Source organism: Lycorma delicatula, chromosome 6, assembly GCF_047948215.1.
Source record: "Lycorma delicatula isolate Av1 chromosome 6, ASM4794821v1, whole genome shotgun sequence".
Lineage (NCBI taxonomy): Eukaryota > Metazoa > Arthropoda > Insecta > Hemiptera > Fulgoridae > Lycorma > Lycorma delicatula.
The window spans coordinates 139,921,942-139,941,888 of record NC_134460.1 but is presented as its reverse complement, the minus strand read 5'-3'; the positions used below and the strand labels follow the sequence as shown (position 1 = coordinate 139,941,888).

The window sequence follows — 19,947 nt, the reverse complement described above, 5'->3', positions numbered from 1 at the left end:
ACATATAATTCTTAAGCTTAATGTCAGTAGCCATCCCCCAGTTTATGAAAAAGATACAAAAATCTTTGTATGGAACTGTGCGCTTCACAGTTCCAGCGGCTTGGGGTTTGGCTGTTTTATGCGTGCGCACATAGGAAACTGCACGCGAGGCTGCAAGGGAGATAGAACACTGTCGCTTCTGCAGTGCCGACCATGGCGTGCTAGTGGAAGATAGTTTTGTTTTTACTCCGCGTGTGTATGGAACGTTCCTTGTCCGTTCCCTTTTCTAGTTTAGTCGGTGGAAGGGATATGAGAGCGGTTTAGTTGTTTTTTCAGTAGTGATCAGAAGATGGCGGAAAGCAAGGGTTTTTCGATTGCCAAATCTGTCCAAAAACACGCTGAAAGGGCGAAAGAGAAGGTAATTAGTGAAAACTAATTACGTATTTGTTTCTGTGTACATAGAAATTTAAATTAAGCACTATTAGCACTATTTGTGCTTAAATTAATGCACTATTACTATAGTGTTTTTAAGCGGACATTTTATTAAGCCATTATCTAATAATACTAAAAATATTATCTGTATTGACATTATATTATTTATTCGGTTGAACCGAATGCAAAAGCACATTGTGCTTAAAAATCGTGTACCATATTCTTGAATGTGATAAGTGTAGAATTAGATTGTTATCCTGCTTCCAGCTATTCTATTAGATTCGTTTTTTTCCAGAAAACTTTAACCATGGCCTTGAAAAGGGCCAGAAAAAAGTTTTCTAGAGCAGCACCCCCACTAATTTTGGCTACGAGCCGCCACTGGTAAAAACTATATGCTTGTATAATAAATGCATTTTGTTTCAGTTAATTTAAGCCTAACTGAATATCATTTGGCTTTGTTAGTTATTTTTTTAACATCAACATAATATTTATATATATTTTTTTTCAATTACGTCTCAGTTTTATGGAATAATTTATTTTAAACATTTTTGTGTTAATATTTAAGTTCCTTACTTGGACAAAAGAAGTTAATCCAGTTTTTTATCACCATGGTTTTTCCTTCTTTGTGACGTCACTCGGAATCGTAGTTACGCGTGGTTAGATCAGCACAATCTGTTCAAATATCGAGAAGCGGTTAAAAACTTACTGTAGACAATGTTTATTAGTATATTTATTTACCTGTTTATGTAATTTAAATAAATTAAAAATGTATTAATGGTTAATTTTAAATAACTTATTACGTGTGAGAAATTTTACAGCTATGTGTTGGATTTTCTAACAGACATTTCCAATAGTTAATAAAAGATAAAATTTATGAATTTAAATCTACCTTGATATAAATATGCAAATATTACAATATTAGTAAAGCATTATTTTAATACGATATAAAAAAGTTTAATAATTATATATACATGTTAATCGTTCATTATTTCAATTTTTCACGAATTAATTATGAAAATACGTAGTTCTACAGTATATAATTAATTTTTATTTGAGAGTAGTAAACAAACACTCATGGATTTCATTAAAATTTTACTCCGTTCAATTTTATGTAATAATATGTCTGAAAATGTCGAAGTGAAAGTTCATTAATCTAAACATAAACATGTATTTTCATAATTAAATCACTTTTACAAAATTAAAATTATATATGTTAGTTATTTGTTTAGAAAAGCAAAATTATGTTAATTTTTATAATTATTTTATTATTTTTCATTACTTACGTTTTCCTTCGGTTTACGATCAGATTTTGAAATTACTGCATAGGAAGCCTGGCCAACATAAAAAAAAATTGGCTAATATGAAAACTAAAATGAAAAACCTATGTAAATATTTATTTGTGTTTATTTAATCATTTATTTATCCCTTTTAACGCATACGCTTTATTTTTAAAGATTCAGTTTTATTGAGACAAATTATAACTGTTGTAAATATTAGTAAATAGATAATGAGCGATAGCATACGATAGTAGTAATATTATGTAACATGACGTAATGTTGTAGTTAAATATAATATAAGATATAAATGTTTAATAATATATTGTGAAATAATAAATTTTTTATGTTCACATAAAATAAATTTTGTTGAATCAGCCTCTTGTTATTGCTAAAATTGAAAATAATAACAATTGCTCATAGAGTTCGATAATATTTATTAGTGATTTCGTAATGAAAATAATTGCACATTTCTCAGTTGAAAATCTTAAGTTAATAATCGGGATCACATAATGTAAAGATTTTGTAGACCCTAGCCGGGAATCAAACCCGGGACCTTTGCAGTAAACAAACTACGCGCCTCTGGTATAACAGGCCGTAGTTATTATAATTACTTATATCATTATGAAATTTAACATAATAAAAATCTAAGGAAATATGTTATGATAAAATACACTCGTTCAGCGCCATAAAATAAGTATGTAGCTTACAAAATAATATAATTCTACGAATATATAGTTTTTTCTTATAGTCTTACAAAATATTTTTTCACATTTCATTGCTTGCTGCCAGTTATCGTTTAAACGTAATCGCGGTGGATCAAAATTGTAACAGCTGGGGTAAGATGATTTTTTTTTCTAAGTGAAGTATAAAAGCGAATTCTTAGGAAATTTTTAAAATTGAATTATTAAACTTTTTTCGTCCGCTCTGCCGGATGCAAATCTTAACCGATTTTACAAAACTTGGTGGGGTGATGTAACCCTATTGAGAATATAGCCCTATTGATTTTTTATTCGAATCGGTTATCAGGAACCGGAGTTACAAGACAATAAACGGGATCGTTCGGTATATTTTCAGCTTTTTTCGTTCTACTGGGCGGCAATTTTTAACCGATTATGATAAAATTTGATAAGATGATATAAACCTAGTAAAAATAGAACCCTATTTATTTTCAAGCTAATCGGTTCATAGGACCCGGAGTTAAGAGGTAAAAAAATGGGTTTTTAGGTATGTTTTTAAGGTTAATCAAAACCGGAAATCTGCCCTTCTGACGCACTTACTGCTGTGCGACTGAGTCTTTTGTTAATAAATTATGTATTTTTTATTTGTAATTATATAGACGCAAGTATTTTAAATTAATGTTTAGTATTATTTTATTTTCTCATATATTTTACATTTGATTCGTCAATTTTAGACACCGTCAATCTTTATAGGTGAGAGTCTTCCTTATGTTTCCGTATTATGAATACATTTAATTAGCATAAAAAGGCTTTGTTTTTGATAACTTTTAATGATTATTGAATTAAAAATTAAATAACGTTGTGTTTAAGAGTACTCTCCTCCCCTCTTCACTGCTAATAGTTCAAAGACAATAATAAGTGAAGCCCTTTATAATTTAATTTTTTTTTATTATAAAAATAATCTAACATAAATTTAAAACAGGTTAAAATTAAATTAAAAATTTAATCTAAAAACAGGTTAATAATCTCTGGTATTTATACTAAGCACCTTTTTTTCTAGATCATAATTTCAGTCTTCATTTGCTTATGGTTAAAACAATTTTTCTTTTATAAAAAATATAAGACAAATATTTTCTTTTAATTATTTCATTTTAAATGAAAATTATGGGCATGGTATATGGCATACAATCGCAAAAAAAAAAATTAATAAATGAAACTAAGTCTTGTTTTAATGTAAGAAGTATTTCTTTCCACTTTTAGGTAGTTGACTTTTTTAAGTTTGGTCTGAAAATAAAATCTTGGGTCGATTATGGTATTTTTTTGTAGTTCTATCTATCTCATATTTTTAAAATACTTGTAAAGCACGATGGAGGTAATAAAAAAATAAGTATTTTTATTTCGTTGCTTATATAGCGTCATCTTATCAAACGTTATTTACTCTAAATAAAAATATTTACTGTAACACTAAAATAAATAAAAGAAAAAAGTAATTGGAAACTTTTTTGAGCACAATTGTTAAATAATTATAGAGAATAATACTGTGAAAAAAACTTTCATTAATCAACTGAAAAAATAATATAGTTTCACAGGACTGCATATTAGGAGTGAGACAGTCAACTTTTTAAAATTGTTCATGGATAATAAATTATTAATTCCCATTACTAAAAACAAGTCAAAATTTTATGAAAAAAAAGTTCAAATCATTTTCACTGAGAAATTTAATTTTAAAATTATGCAATTTTAAAAAATAATCTATTTACATTAATTGCCTAAGCCGAATATGAATTTAAAAACGTAGAATTTTTTCTGATATGACCTCTGACTTTAACAATAAAAGTATTCTAACAAGGTGAATAATACAAAGGTCTATAAATGCCAGAACCTTGCCACGAATCGATCCGAGGATTTGTAGATTTAGAAGATAACTATCACACTAAATCATCTATTTTAATGCTTTTGATATTTATGTTTACATTGTATAATATTCAATGCTTCATACTTAGAACTTATTTTTATTACCTACTATTTAAATATCACTCCGTGGCGGAGTGGTAGTATCTTAGCTTTTCATTCGGAAATCCCAGGTTCGAATCCTGGTCGGTCATGCATGACATTTTTCATACGCTAAAAATTTCTGTTTCATATTCCAGTGCACAAGTTTTGAAGGTTATGTGGAGAATTAATCATCCAAAAAAAAAATTTAAAGCTGTTATTAGTTTAAAACAAAAATATTTCGCTTGTTAGCAGTTGGAATAGAATCGAATAAGCGAAATATTTTTGTTTTAAACTAATAACAGCTTTAAAATGTTTTTTGTAACTTTCAAAATTACAACCATTAAGCTTCGATATTCACTTACCCATCGCACATCCTACTTTCCGAATTTTTTTGAATATCATATTTCAGAAAGAGATATAGGCCTTGATTTAAGACTCAGGGTTATATAAATCACTTATTTAATCTTAAATACTCATAAATATTCACATTTTTGTTGCTCCTGTTTAAATGTTGGAATTTTAATTTTTATTTAATATAGGACTTTTAAACTTAAAGATCGTCCGCTTCGGTCGGATTCACTCGGTTCTTTACATTCACTTTTCATTCGGTTCCTTTCGGATGCACTCGACTCCTGATGAATCATCGGCTCCACCATTATAATATAAGGAAGCTCTTCACTACATTAGTATTCAGTTCTACGCTGGTCCAGTCTTACAGCAGTTCAGTTCCAGTTCTACAGTTCAATTCAGTTCATTTCAACTACAGAAACATTTACAATTACTATGAAACAGTTATAATTAATGTTATATTTCAATCAGATTCAAATAATTAATGTTGTGTAATATATATATATATATATATCACAATAAAATATAATATTTTTATTAAAAAAATCAGCGCCAACTTTCAGCAGGCATGTCGTCGCGTTTTTCATAACGTCCTATCTGTTCTCAAATCGTGAATCTTTTAACTAGTATTTGAAGCTTGGGGATTAAGAGAAATCACAGGAACCCATTCCTAAATAGTAGGATACTTGGTGAACCTCGAGAGTCGAATGTTTAGAACGTTCTGGATTAGGTACAAAAACTGGACGATTAGTATTGTAAGTTTTCAGTTGAGCGATTTTCTACATTTACGGTCATTTGTTGCAAATAATATCTTTTGTAACAAATCATGCTTGAATATTGGTGGTTCAGGCGGTGTTTCATATTTAAAACAGATTAAACAATTTTTTAATAGAAGATAAAAGTTATAAAAATATTATCTGAATCTGAGCTACCTTTCCTCTAAATACCAGAGTTCTCTAGAAGTTTGATTTAAGGTTAAAGTTAGTTCATTAAGTTTTTATAACTTTTACCTTCAAAAGGTTTACCACACTCATTCGAAGAACAATTTTATAAGTTAATAAAAAATTAACTGTTAAACTTTCTGAGGGATATTTATAAGAAAAAATATCAACATCACTTTTAGTCTACTTATCCCTTACTTTCATTGCATTTCAAGCATTTTGGAAGCTATTTATTATTACTTCCGTACGTATGTATTTCGCAACGATTAGCCGTAGGATGTTGAAACTTTGGATTTAGGATTGTTGTAACATCTAGTTGTGGTCTTCCCCTTTTGATTGCAATCGATTTGGCCAAAAATGTTCAAATAGCCCAAAATCCAAAAAAATTGGATTTTGCACTTTTTCCTAATTACAGTAATAAGACCTCATAGAGATTCTCAGCGAAATATCGTAAGTGATCTTTATTTTCATTGATTCCATAGTTATAACCAAATGAAATTTTAATTAATGAAATATTTTTATCTTAGTAGGGGAAGGCATATCGGTTCGAATTCGATTTCATTTCCTTTTTTTTAATTTAAATATAATCATTTATTAATAATTATTAAAATTTATCAATAATTACACTAATAGACAAAAAAAAAACATGTAACAAGATTACATTTGTTTACGATGCTACTACAGCCCTAGTAAAACTCCAGCTTCTTGGGTTCTACTGGTTTCCAATAAAAAAAATATTTAAAGCCTGATAATTTGTTAACAAACTTCATAATTTTGCAGTGAGTTTGGTTAGAAAAATTTAGAAAGAAATTTCATATATCAAAATAATATAAACATTGGAAACTTAAAGAAAATATTTGTACCGTCTTTATTTCTTTTTTACAGTTTGTACATATAATATTTTTAAGTGGATGATTAAAAGTGAAAAATAATTGGAAAAATGAATTATTTCTTGCGAAAATTTTACAGTAAAATTTTTTAGAAATTTATTATTTCATATTATAACAAACACATAATTTTAATAAAATCGTTCCAAATGTTTTGAATTCAGAATTATATTATTATTAAAAATTAATAATTTTAATTTTGGATTTACAAATAATTATTTTATTAATTTTGGCTAATTTAAAAATATTCCATTTTTATATAATATGTGCGATAGCTAATTCTGAATTCAAAACATTTGGAACGATTTTATTAAAATTATGTGTTTGTTATAATATGAAAGAATAAATTTCTGAAAAATTTTACTGTAAAATTATCGAAAGAAATAATTCATATTTGTAAATCCTGAACATCTTTCATAAGGTAATCGGTTACATTTTTATTTTTTTTATAATGGTTTGTTAAATTTTTAACTTCAAGTAAATGTATTAGATTATAAATTATTATTATGTTTTACAATTATATTTTTCTTGTTTTTTTTAACTTTACAGTGTTCCAATCCGATGTGTGTTGTGAAAGAATACAAGAATGCTGGTCATAAAATTAATTTAACGAATATTTTAAGCGATGAAACCGAGAAACATATTTCAAAACTCACCATTAGTCCAGAGGTGAATTTTCTTTATTTTTATCATTATGCATATATTTTAAACTCATAATTATTAGTTTTAAAAAATTTGTATCGTTGCTTAAAATAAACAGTGTTTAACATCGACGTTGATTCTTAACGATTAAATGAAGAAGAGATATCTAACATTATTTGAACTTTTGGATTTTTTTCAGTGACAGGCAATATTTGTTTAAACTGCATAAAATATCTACATACGCTGGTTCAATTAATTGCTGGTAGCCAGCACGAGGAGTATCCTACGTTTCTTAAAACATTTACAAGTAAAATCGTTTGTAGTTCATTACAGTAATAAAACACCGATAAATTATTGATTACCACGTGAATCAATAGTTTATTTCTAATAAAATAAATATAAAAAAGAAAAAAAAAGCGAAGTTCTACCACTACAGAGTAAATAATACAATATATTATAAGCTAAAAAAATATTATACTATTCTAATTTAAAATAAATATTAAAAAACACTCGTACAATAACTATAGTGTACATACATAGATACGATTGAAAATTAAATATCTCTTTAGGATAATCTGTTATTAAGATTACTATCGATCAACAATTAAGTTTAGAAAAATAAATAAATAGAAAAAAGTAGGACCAAACATGGAGGACAGCTTTAAATTTTTAAATAAAAAAAGATTATATTGCCGGTTATATTGCAGTGCATTGAACTTAACACTTTTAAGTGATAATAAAAAAGTTGCTATTTTAAAAAAAGATCCAAATTTTTACATTAACAGTATTTGTTAAAAATATATTGATTAAAATTGCTAAGAAGACTGTTATTGTAAGTGTTATTATTGTTCGAATGAGAATAACTCACGAATAGAATCTTTAATAATAATTTAAAATTCGAACGATGGAATGCCGATCAGTGAAATCTTATTTTACCGAATTCTTCATAAAATATGAAAAATAATTTTTTTTCTGTATTATTTACTGTTGTTGTTGGTTATATATTGTTCATCACTCTAAAGAAAATTAATGCAAATTCATTAAAGGATAAAATAGAATGAGAAAAAAGTGAAATGTTTACTCGTTGTTTGTAAAATGAATTATTAAAAGAATTAATTTAAGGTTTTATTAGTATTAGGAAAATATTATATTTGACTGCGCTAAAAAAATACCACATTAATAACCAGTCGTAGTTTTGTGGATGTTACCTCAGATCTAATGAACAAAATTTATTAATTTTAAATGTGTAGAGTATTTTATAAAAATTATGGAATATAAAGGGTAGCTGGACGGTTCATCAACCATAGTAAAATAGGGTCTAGGCGTGAATGCGTATATGCATGCGTTAAACACTCCATCAGGTACCAGATACGTAACCCTATCATAGAATCAATTTGAGCAAGAATTTTGTCAATATAATTTTGACGTGCTACACAATAAGTTAATTTGACTTCGATTAAGGCAATCCCTTCGTATCCACCGTTAGGCATTCTTCAGAGGATGAAATGAATGATTTGTATGTAGCGTGTGTGAAAATTCCATGCCTGACCGGGATTCGAACCCGTGACCTCCGGATGAAAGGCCGAGACGCTACCACTCGCGCCACGGAGGCCCGTGGCGCAATTGCTCGATTAAAGCAATTGCTTTTGTAATTGATCACGGCTGAGGAAACCTAAATGTTGATGTGTAAGATTTCACTAAACATTAAAATTTTTGTTTATTTTTAAGCTTGAAAAAAAATTCTGAAATTTAATTATTTAACATAGAGTTACAATATCTTTGGATAAATTCCCAATTTTTTTTTTTGATTTACGGGACATTTAGATAACACCAAATCAAGCAATACATTTTACAGATAAATTAAGGTTCATATACTAGCAGATTACTTGTTTTTTATCGGAATTTTAAAAACCTCGAATGGATTTCGATTTAAATTAATGAACGACTATAAAAATATTGGTTTTTAATTTAATTAAGTTTTCTACTATACATTTTTGCTCTTTCAGCTCTTTTTATATACTTAAGTGAGAGTATGACGAGATTTTTATAGCATAATTTTTTTTTCCAAGTATCTACCGGTAAGAGCAGTTCTTCATTAGATGATTCAAGGAACTTATAATGAGATGAAAAAAGTATAATAATTAAATCACTTTCACATTACTCATTTGTGGGAAGTAGAGTAAAACACTACCCAACAATGAAAATGTTTCGAGCTCAAAAATAGCTTATTCTTATGCATTTCCATCAATTAAATACAAAAATCACCATAAAAATGACCTATTAGCTCTTGCTTTGGAGATCAATGACATGTCATTTTTTACCCGATCTACAATTTTAATTTGGGGGTAATTTTTTTTGGAGTTGTCAGACCTGTTAAATGACAACACAACATTCTGCATCTGTTTTTAGGTTATAAAACATTATAACTGTTGTTGTGACTGTGATTTTCATATTTTTTGTATTATAATTAGTACAGAATTTCTGGTTTCCGAGTGCTTTTGTAGTGAAAAATTTGTTAAATCAAAATTCCACGAAAATGTATAAATTCAGTGAATAATTTTTTTTACATTTGTGGCGAAATAAATTTTCGTCATAGAAACGCAATCTGACGCCTCTTCTGAAGACTGCCTATCAGCATTATTTTGGTATGAAGATGGGGACCACATTTTAGTATGAAGTCATGGGCTCCACCCTTATGTTGCAACTCTTGTTCAGTTGTACTACAAGAATGGATGAAAAATAAAAAAACGATGTATGGGTTTTGCTATGCCTGTGGTTTGGCGGGAGCCTGCAAATCATACAGATAACTGCTATTTCTGCTTGATTCCATCTTTAAAGGAGGGATTGTCAATGAAGAAGAGGAAAAGTTCAATACCCTAATCTTCCATCTGTTATTCGATCTATTCCACATTCAAATAGTTTGCCAGTTCCTACTCCACCCCAAAGTTATGAGCTTGAAGTAGAAAAAGACAGTATGAAAGACTGTAGAAATGAAGACAGTATAGAAGAAGAAGAAGAATACAACAAGCCTTCCATATCCCATGACTCTGATTTTGACGAAAAAGACGATAAACCGCTCAGACTGAGTCAAGCGGAATTGAGTGTTCTCATTCGAGACCTTGATTTGTCGAAGGAGAAGGCAGAACTTCTAGGGTCAAGACTACAGCAATGGAATCTTCTCCAACGTGATGTCAGGGTCTCACAGTACAGACATCGTCATAGGGATCTGATTTCTTTTTTTGAGAAGAAAAACAATCTTGTAGTTTGCTGCTACGTTAATGGCTTGATGAAATTTTTGAATTTGAATCATGATCCAACTGATGGGAGGCTATATATAGACTCCTCCAAGCTTAGTTTTTGAAAGCTGTATAAAACTTCACAACGGCAGCCGTCTTCCTTCCATTCCTGTTGGTCATGCAATTCACATGAAGGAGACTTACGCAAACATGGCAATCCTCCTAGACTCAGCGCGCGCGCGCAATCAAATGTGCTGAACACAAGTGAAAAATCTGTGGCGATCTAAAAGTCATCGTTGTACTCTTAGGAATGCAACTGGGATACACAAATACTGCTGCTTTTTATGTATGTGGGTCAGTAGGGATAGAAAATCACATTATATTCAAGCTGATTGGCGTGCAAGAAATCTTAACTCTAGCAAGAAAACTGCCATTGCCGAGCCTCTCGTGGATCCAAAAGATGTTCTTCCACCCCTTCATAAAAAGCTGGATTTTATAAAAAAATTTGTCAAAAGTATGAACCGAGAAGAACAGGCATTTAAGTACTTAAGAGACTAATTTGCAAAATTAAATGATGCAAAACTTAAGAAGAGTATTTCTGTTGTACCACAAATTCGACAACTTATAAAGGATCCTGCATTTGATCGAATTTTGGAGGATAAAGTAAAAAAGCATGGGAAGCCTTAAACGGAGCAATTCATGGATTTTTAGGCAACAAAAAAGATGAAAACTACATTCCGTTGGTGACAGTACTTCGGAAAAAATGTCATTAACTCAAAATATATAAATATACTGTTAGACGTCAATCTAATTGCTTTTATAAATTTAAAAAGTTTTTCGTAATATCACATAACTTAGATGATCTAGAAGGACGCGATCAACAGTAAACATAATAGTTATAGAGATTGGAAACTTCATCAGATATCCATGCGTTATCCTGATGTTTCCTGATTCAAAAGACGCAAAAGAACTGTTTCAGAGCGACTTTTTTGTAGTGTCTTTAATTCAGTATCTTTAATGGTTCTTAGCGGTACTGACTTCGACAATCGCCAATAACTCATTCTGTCAGAGTGAGTAATTGGTGATTGTTATATTTCGGTGATCTGTTAAATTTGAATTTTTATTTCATCAACTAATTTCATGTAAAATAAACAAATTACTTTTTAAGTGTGAGTTCTCTACTAAAGAATAAATCATGCAAATTTGATTTTTTATCTAAAAAATACACAATAATTTTATGTAAGTTTCTTTTACTTACCGGAATACTAAACATTGTTGGAAAATCGAAGACTTCGTCGGGTTTAAAATCTGTTGCTATGACATAAGGGGGTGCTAACGTGTTACCAAATATTCTGAAGACGAGTAGTAGAATTAGACTCGGTACGGTGAACATAAGAACAACACGAGTATCATATCCAATAAATTCTTCCAAAAGATGCCAAGTACTTCTCCATTGCATCGCACAACAAACACCAAACACGTAAATATAACATCGTGAAACTATAACATACATTGTTCCACCGTTTTTAAATCTTTCAACTAAACTTTCACGAATTAATGAAAACGTAAAATGTAAGCCGGTACTGATGTATAAACTCCACCAAAGTGGAAATTGTTCTGGAAAATGGTACATGTACTCCCATGCACCTCGCCAAAAACCGACAACACATGGCCCGACTACGAAATTCGATATTAGAACATCTATTATCGTCAAAAACCAACCGGAACAAAACCAGTTATCAATTATTTCACCGCATCCTTCCATTTTAACATGTAATTACTGCTTCACGCGTTAATTTTTTTTTTAATCACTAATTGAAATAAAACAAATACTTATGAAAAATTTAATGTAAAACTACTGTATGTATGAACATAATGTGTTTATACCGTGAGTAATACTATGTCTATTAATATAAACACTTATTCCAACCGAGACACACATTACAATCGTTACCGATAAATACTTTTTATCCGCAGACACATTTCTCATCAAGTGTCAAACTCAAAAGAAGGGTACTTTGTTCTTTGTAATATTATATACAAATATGCGTCATATTATGTCATTGTATTGGAGTATGTTAGATATAAAACCAATAACTAACGTTTTAAAGTTTATCATACAATTTTTAATTCAAGGATTGTTTTCGATAATAATTTAACGAATAAAATAATTGGTTGTTCAAAGTTCATGAGGCGTTTTATCATCTACTTCTGATTTAGTTCAATATTTTATTCGTAACAATATTACGTCATTTTATTGGGCTTTAAAAAAATTAATTATTAAAATTAAGCACTGGATCGTGTATAAAATATAAAAATTATTGTATTTTTTCTGGAAATGAGCTGTCTCTGAATGCAAAAGATTTTGTGAACTGTAGTCTTTTCTAAAATCAAATTCTCTGTAGTTTGACACAGTTTTTTTAGAAAATTGTATTTCGTTACTAGCGTACGTAAATACATTAGTTATTTTTAAACTAAGATTTTAAATAGAAGTTCTTTGTAATACCACGAGATAGCGGATGTGTATTGATATCTACTGTAGCGGCTTCTGTTGTGTAAATTAAAAACTAAATAGATAATCTAATCGTTGACTATTCAGAGATACTTGTATCGATAATTATGGCTTTATATGCAATTAATTAACTATATAAGTTAGTACTTGAATGAACATATTAAATGTTTATTATTTGTTTAGTTGAATTTCATTTTTAATATAAAAAATATCATTCGAATAAATATAGAAGTAGTTATTTTTTATAACAATATATTACAATGGATGAACAACCAAATTGCTTATTAAACATTTACATTACTTAGAAGAAAATAAGTAAACTGTTAAAATCATTTAAACACTAAGTAGCAAATTTTTTGTAAACAGTTTTAGAGTATAAATTGTTTTTTAGTTAATTTCTAAAAAAAAAATAGATTATTTAACACAGCAGCTCTATATTTATATCAAATCTCTTGTTTTAATTTACAGTGTCGCCCTTTTTAACCTTCTAAATTCAGTCTGTTTTTTTCTATAATTTATAGTTTTTACAAATTTTCATATAAAGTGTATATTTTAAAAAATACAGCCTCTGACAGTGAAATACAGTACAGTTTCAAGCCATATAATATCCTACAAACCTTCCCTTGACTCATACTTACACAGGTCTAAAAGTTACCATATGTAGTGTTAAGATTGGTGGAAATTTTAAAACAGATTATTATGTCACAAATGTTGTGTGTGCTGTAAAATTGACATGATCAATAATGTCACAGAAAAAGTGTGAGGAACTTGAACAAGGCTTCTAAACAAATTTGATACACTTTCATCAAGATTTGGGGATGTGGTTGTTTTTACCTACATAGAATAAGATAAGATAAGAATTAAATACTCAAGATTTAACCCCTTTATCAATTTTTAAGTTGTTCAGCTGCTGTCAGAATATTAGTTAAAAATTTCTTGAATATTTTTTCTCAATTTAGTATGGAGCCCTACTATGGAGCTATTGTGTTTACTTTCAGTATATGTACATAATCATTAAATTTTTCCCTTTTAATATAAAATTTTTTTTTATGGCTGAAACAAAACCTGTTTGAATTTTTTTGTGAATTTCTATTATATTTATTTAAATCTATATTTTTTCTAAAAAAAAAAAATACTTATTCAATTATTTATTTTATCAAATTTTACTACAGCGGGGTTTTTTATGCAGCACAAGTAACAATAATTTTCCTGATTGTTTGCCCATTATACCTGTGGGAAGTTTGATGTTGAGACCAACGCCATTAATCTCAACATGAGTGATATGAAGTTGAAGTGCCTACATGTTTATAAGTCTGCATCTTACATTTATGATATATGATTAATACTCTGGAGAACATCCCTTTAGTTTACCTAAGAAGTACAAATCAACTTGATGTTTGGTATTGGTTACATTTAATGTGTGTATTATGAGAGGTCTATATCACTTTTAAAACTATTATGACATTAAAGTTTCTACTTCCTTTTTATGTTCTTGTACTAAGGAGTGGAGTAGGATTTACAAATGCAAATATATAGACGAACAGAGCAAATTTTCACAGAACATGAGCAACAAGTGAGGTTATCAAGGCAAAAACAGTTTCAGAGACTTGGGAATACAAAAGAAGAGTGTTATAAAACAAAAGAAGAGTGTTGTATGTCAGTTAAAAAAGAATACATTTAGAGTTGGATGCAGATAGAAAATGTAATAGGGATATAGCAAAGATATACTTGAACTGCCTGTATATATGTTTAATAAAATTAAACAAGAAAATCAAGAACAAAAACACTCATTTCACACACAAGAAAAAACTCTACATTTTCAACACTAGAAAGGATACAAAGATAGGAATGTATAAAAAAGTACTGTGAGGACCGCAAGGCCCAAACAGAGTCCCATTGAAGAGAGTTTGATACTGTACTGACTAATTGATCCTATGCAGTCAAAATAGATAATAATATGTTAATGATAGACAACAAGAATGATATATATAGGTGCAACTAATGTGATGTGCTTGTAACAGCTTTCATAAATGTTAAGACAGATTGTATATGTTGGAAGGTTTGGAAGAAGTGTCATGTATTTCCATAAATAGTCGGTTGTACAAGTAAATAACAGAACCATCACTGTGGTAACTGGAATCTGAATGCTAATGATTAGAGTAATGAAATTAAACTCGTTTCTTTATCTTAATTCAGTTAGCTTATAGAGTTCAAATAAACAAACTCTGTGTGCGAGTGTTCAGGTGGCCGATTCACAGCATCTCCTGTAAATCCTGAAGCATATAAAAGAAACTACACGCTGTTATATTTAAAATTATGATATATAACTTATTTAAATAAATTAAGACATTTCATTTGAGTTTTTTAAAGAGTTATGAAATTGTCATTGTCCACAAACAGTAAAATTTCATTAATACCTTAGATTAAATCTCTGTGATAATAAACAAATAATAAATTTAATTCATTTTTTGTCATCTGATTATGAGAAATCTGTAGTGCTGTCAGTATTAAAAGATAAACGGGAGGCTCAATCTTGTTTTTTATTATATTATCAGATTCCATATAATTTGGTTCAATAGTATCTATTAGATGTTTTATACAGTTCTTCCATTCCTGCTGGCCTGTTTTATAGATGGCTTTTAAATGTAAATTTTTAACATTAGATATTTTAAAAGCAGTATTTTCTGACACCACGTAACTTTTGATTTCTCCCAAATTAACTCAATTGGTTTGAAAGCACAATGATTAGGAAGCACAGTTTTGCCACTGGATCTTGTTAACTCATCAGTTTTATACACATTAAAATTACGTTTAATATGTGAAACCCTTAGCAATAATTGGACTTTAAGTTCATCCTCTTCAAAAATGTTTGAACTAAGCCATATTTTGATGTCATTCTTTTACTAAGGTACGGCTGGAATTCTTTCCTTTTTACATGAATGATAACAGGTGTTCCTAAGACAATAACTGAATTATCTTCCAGAGGAAGGAACACATCGCTAAACCATTTCTCAATAAATAAAATTTGTGTACTTTTTTATGAATCATGTATTATCAGAATCGTCAACTTTTTCTTCAATTGATTTGTGGGGTTTTGTTTGTTTTTTTAGGAAACCATAATTCATTAGTAGATTTTTACTCATGAATTACATTGTACAATGAAGCAACACAACTTCCACTTACGTTAGTAGTTTATTAACAACATCTGAAATCAGTGCCGTTGGATTACTCTGTAATTCACTTTTGTAAGCATTTAAAATGAGTTTTTCCACACGACTTAAGGTTTTTCCATGGCCTTTTTTTCAGAGGGAATTTCAGAATAATTGTGCACCATTAATAATCAGTTGAATCTGTGACAGACATGATGTCAAAATAATGGCATAACTCAAAAATTACATTATATTAACTTTAAATAACATTATAGTAAATAAATAAGTAACAGAAACACTAACTGATCACAAGAACCAAAGAGTGATCATATGAAAAGATCATCAAGGGTTTAGAACTGAGAAGACATAACATTATATAAACTTTTGATTACATTGACTACCATATGACAAATTAATTATACGGTAACTATATATGAGTAATGATTATAGTGCTGTATATAGATATCGCTGCGCTGTGAATCGGCACTAATGACAATGACTCAGCAGAATCATGATGAACTCAATCACACAAAAGCATGTTTGTTTGTTCTTCACTCTATAAGGTAAGTGAATTAACATATGCTTATCCACTCATTCACAGTTATGCTTTGACACTCAAAGATAAAGGAAAGGCAAAGATTAAAGAACTGAGCTATGGAAATGATATAAATTTGCCGAAAACCAAATTCTAGATGGATATGGTAATTAATCAGCTGTGGGTATCACCTAATAGTTTCAGATGTAAAGAAATTAACATTTGAAGAATGAAATGCTATAGCAGGTAGCATTTTACTAGAGAATATTAGTAAAATGTAACTACAGACCTAGACATTAACTTAAAAAAACCTTGCTAAATCAATGTTTGGTAAAATTAAAAAATTAATCTAAGTGAACTTTTATTTATAATTTACTGTGATTTTTGGGTTTTGATTGAGTGATTTTGGGGTTAAGTGAGTGATTTTTGGGTTTGGAATTTTGGTGGAGGTGGACATTTTTTTCAGATAAAAATTTTTTAAATCAAATTTTTTCAAAAATGTTGAATGGAAGGTGGAGCAAGACATGGTTTTCCAGTTTAGAACAAGGGCTTTCATTTTTGCAGTGTTTGCATTATTTTTTATTTATTTCTGAATGAATTGATTTTGTGCAGAATTATGAATTTTTTAAATCCCCATCATCATGATTTTTCATTAACATCACTTTGAATATGAGACACATTGACATACACTTGATTTACTTGTAATGGTAATGGATAAAAAAGATATGTATTAATTTTGTAGTTTTTTCTTTAGAAATTTAAGTTTGCAAAGTAGTATTAATTGGTAGCATTTTGTCTTCATAAAATTTAAAAATACAGCATTATAATTTTCAGTCAAATTTTAAACTAGAAAAAAAATTGCTGCAACAGCTTGTTCAGAAATTTTACTTAATTAGTTCAGAAATTAATAGTAGGTAATTTTTATTTTATTTTTAATTGCAACTTGTTTTCAAAAGAATGAAAAATGTTTATGATTGCAGTTTCCCCCTCCCCAACTGTTCTTGCATTACTGATAATATGAAAGAATGAAATAAAATGTTAACATAAAAATAAGAAAAAACATTAAACATTATAGATTCTACATAAGTACATCAAAATTTTTATATCCATATTTTAATGTCATTATTTGATATTCTGAAATCAATATATACATTTATAATTTTTTTGATATCTCACAATATATTTATATATATATTTACTGAGATAAAAAAAAATATTTGGAATTGGCATTACATAATAGTTGATAAATGCACTTATCTACTAATCTTTTGGTGATTGTTTTCCAAAGATTAATAATCAAACAAAATTACATAATATGAATTCTCATCAAATTAATAGATACTTATTAAACAAAAAAAAAAAAAATAAATAAATAAATTTCTGCACTCTAACCTCATTTTGTTTCTTTTATAATTTGAATTAATTTTATAATTTTTACATTGAATTATTACTTTTGAAAGTGCTGTAACACTTTCCTTTGTAACTCATTTATATTTGAAAACAATGTAGCTTTTAGATTTTATTTTAAGGCCTAACTAGTTAAATTATTTCTTTTATTCATGTCTTTTACTTGAAAAACTGATTTTTTTTTTGTAAATGTTATAAATGTTTTATATTTAGTAAAAAGACAAAACAAAAAGATGAAAGAAGGGATAAGCATAAAGGCACACTACAAAAATGTGTCAGGACCTGTGTCTAGACAGCAGTATTAAGTGTAAGCTGTATATCTACAGCCTGTTTCCATCCTGGTACCTAAAACGTTAATTGTGATTACAAACAGTTGTTATTTATTCTTTCTAATCCATAATTTTGCTTTTGTTTTAAAGACTTTCTCTTTACGTTCAGTTGATTTCTAGCTTTCATGATAAATTGTGTGTTTTTTATATTTTGTGTTTTCAAAATTTCAGCCTAGGTTTGTTCAATTGTTTCTTATGTACATAGACGTTTAGAACCATAACTTGGTATCTGTAAACAGCAGTCTGATTATAAAACTGAAGCAAGACTGAAACACAAATGTATTGAAATCCCTGTGATAATTCCTATAAAAAGGTTGAATTAGAGTCCTTGGGATTTCCCTGCAAAATCTCATATGAACCGAATCTTAAAAAAAACAAAAAAAAAAAAAAAAATAGCCATTTCATGAATCAACCTAATAAATATATTTTTTACATCTTAATTTTAAAATCATTTATTAATATCAAAAATTAATTTGCTAAATATTGATGTGTTTAAGCCTAATTGAAAACAATGCAATGACCAGGTGAATTACAGACATTTATATCAGTAGGAGAAGAAGGATTTTCATAAGGTAGCAGACAAAAAGAATTTCCATAAAATTTTAATAAAAAAATAGAATGGTTAGAGGAAAAGAAAATTTAAAAACATCAGGTTTTCAATATATTCTACTCATTATGTTTTTGTGTAGGTTAAAATCTTCTTTTTAGAGGATTAATAAAAGTTTATTAATATTTTATTCTTTCCTGAAATGTATAAAAATTTGATAACTTTTGTTAATGCATAATTTTAACAGAATAATATTTAAACAGATAAAAGCACAATCTGGTTAGGAACTGTGTAATACAATAAAGATATAAGTTCTAAAATCATTTTAATAAAGATATAAGTTTCTAGAGATATTATATAAGACTAATAGAAATAAATAAATAAATTGAAAAAATTTTGATTTTTTTTTAAATTGCCACTTGTATAATTTTTAATTTTATATTTCTTATATTTAAAATTCTTAATTATAATGTCTGAAACATTTTTAAAAAAATGTTGATTGTCTGAATTCTTATTAATCAATAAATTATTTTAATTAATTTCATTAATATTGCTAATTAATGATAATTAATATTAATTGACTATGCTGATGAATGGTCCCGACAAATATTTTAAGTAATGAAGTTACGTGTTTACTCGTATATCGTTCGTATTTACCGCCATAGTACATCCAATTAACCAATGGCATTAGAGTTAGTGTAACGCCAAAAACCAAATTGACCTAACCCAGTTCTAAATTTCCTCGAATAAATTTTTAACTGAGTGGCTAAAACTTACAATCATACGTAAATTTGATACGTAATGTTCTAGTTTCAGTCCGATAAAGTTCAGTACTGTAGTTTAGCTTTAAAAGCTTAATGTTGGCAAACCTGTTAGTAAAATGTCGGTATGACCTTGTCGGTGTTTTGTATATATCCACTCGTCATTCCTTATCAAATACCCTACTAGTTTCTCATTCTGTGTTGAGAGCGAGTGAAGCCGGTGACCTTCCCGTTAAAATTTTTGAAAATGGTAAGTTTTTGTAATATTTAAGTAAACACAAAATTGTACCACT

At 28.5% G+C, this 19,947-nt stretch overlaps 2 protein-coding genes and 1 long non-coding RNA gene across 9 annotated transcripts in view; 2 read left to right on the top strand and 1 right to left on the bottom strand.

Moving 5' to 3' along the window:
* LOC142326293 (uncharacterized) overlaps nt 1–7,200 on the top strand; it is a 170,519-nt gene extending 163,319 nt beyond the window's left edge. For both annotated transcript variants that reach the window (XR_012756752.1, XR_012756751.1), the window contains exon 3: nt 7,086–7,200. This is a non-coding gene — a long non-coding RNA (uncharacterized LOC142326293). The remainder of the gene's footprint in view (nt 1–7,085) is intronic.
* Nucleotides 1–12,467, bottom strand: part of fusl (transmembrane protein fuseless) — a 132,679-nt gene extending 120,212 nt beyond the window's left edge. The window contains exons 1-3 of one of the 6 annotated variants that reach the window (XM_075368654.1): nt 11,673–11,763; nt 1,695–1,742; nt 985–1,083 (exon numbers count right to left, since the gene is read on the bottom strand). In XM_075368654.1, coding sequence (XP_075224769.1) covers nt 985–1,021 — 37 coding nt within the window. In that variant the 5' untranslated portion in view covers nt 1,022–1,083; nt 1,695–1,742; nt 11,673–11,763. Of the gene's footprint in view, nt 1–984; nt 1,084–1,694; nt 1,743–11,672 lie in introns of all 6 variants that reach the window. The other 5 variants (XM_075368655.1, XM_075368656.1, XM_075368657.1 and 2 more) reach the window with 5 other exon arrangements.
* A 7,277-nt stretch (nt 12,468–19,744) lies between these two features.
* Nucleotides 19,745–19,947, top strand: part of Mdh1 (malate dehydrogenase 1) — a 37,448-nt gene continuing 37,245 nt past the window's right edge. Inside the window, exon 1 of the mRNA XM_075368652.1 lies at nt 19,745–19,904. Coding sequence (XP_075224767.1) covers nt 19,902–19,904 — 3 coding nt within the window. The 5' untranslated portion in view covers nt 19,745–19,901. The remainder of the gene's footprint in view (nt 19,905–19,947) is intronic.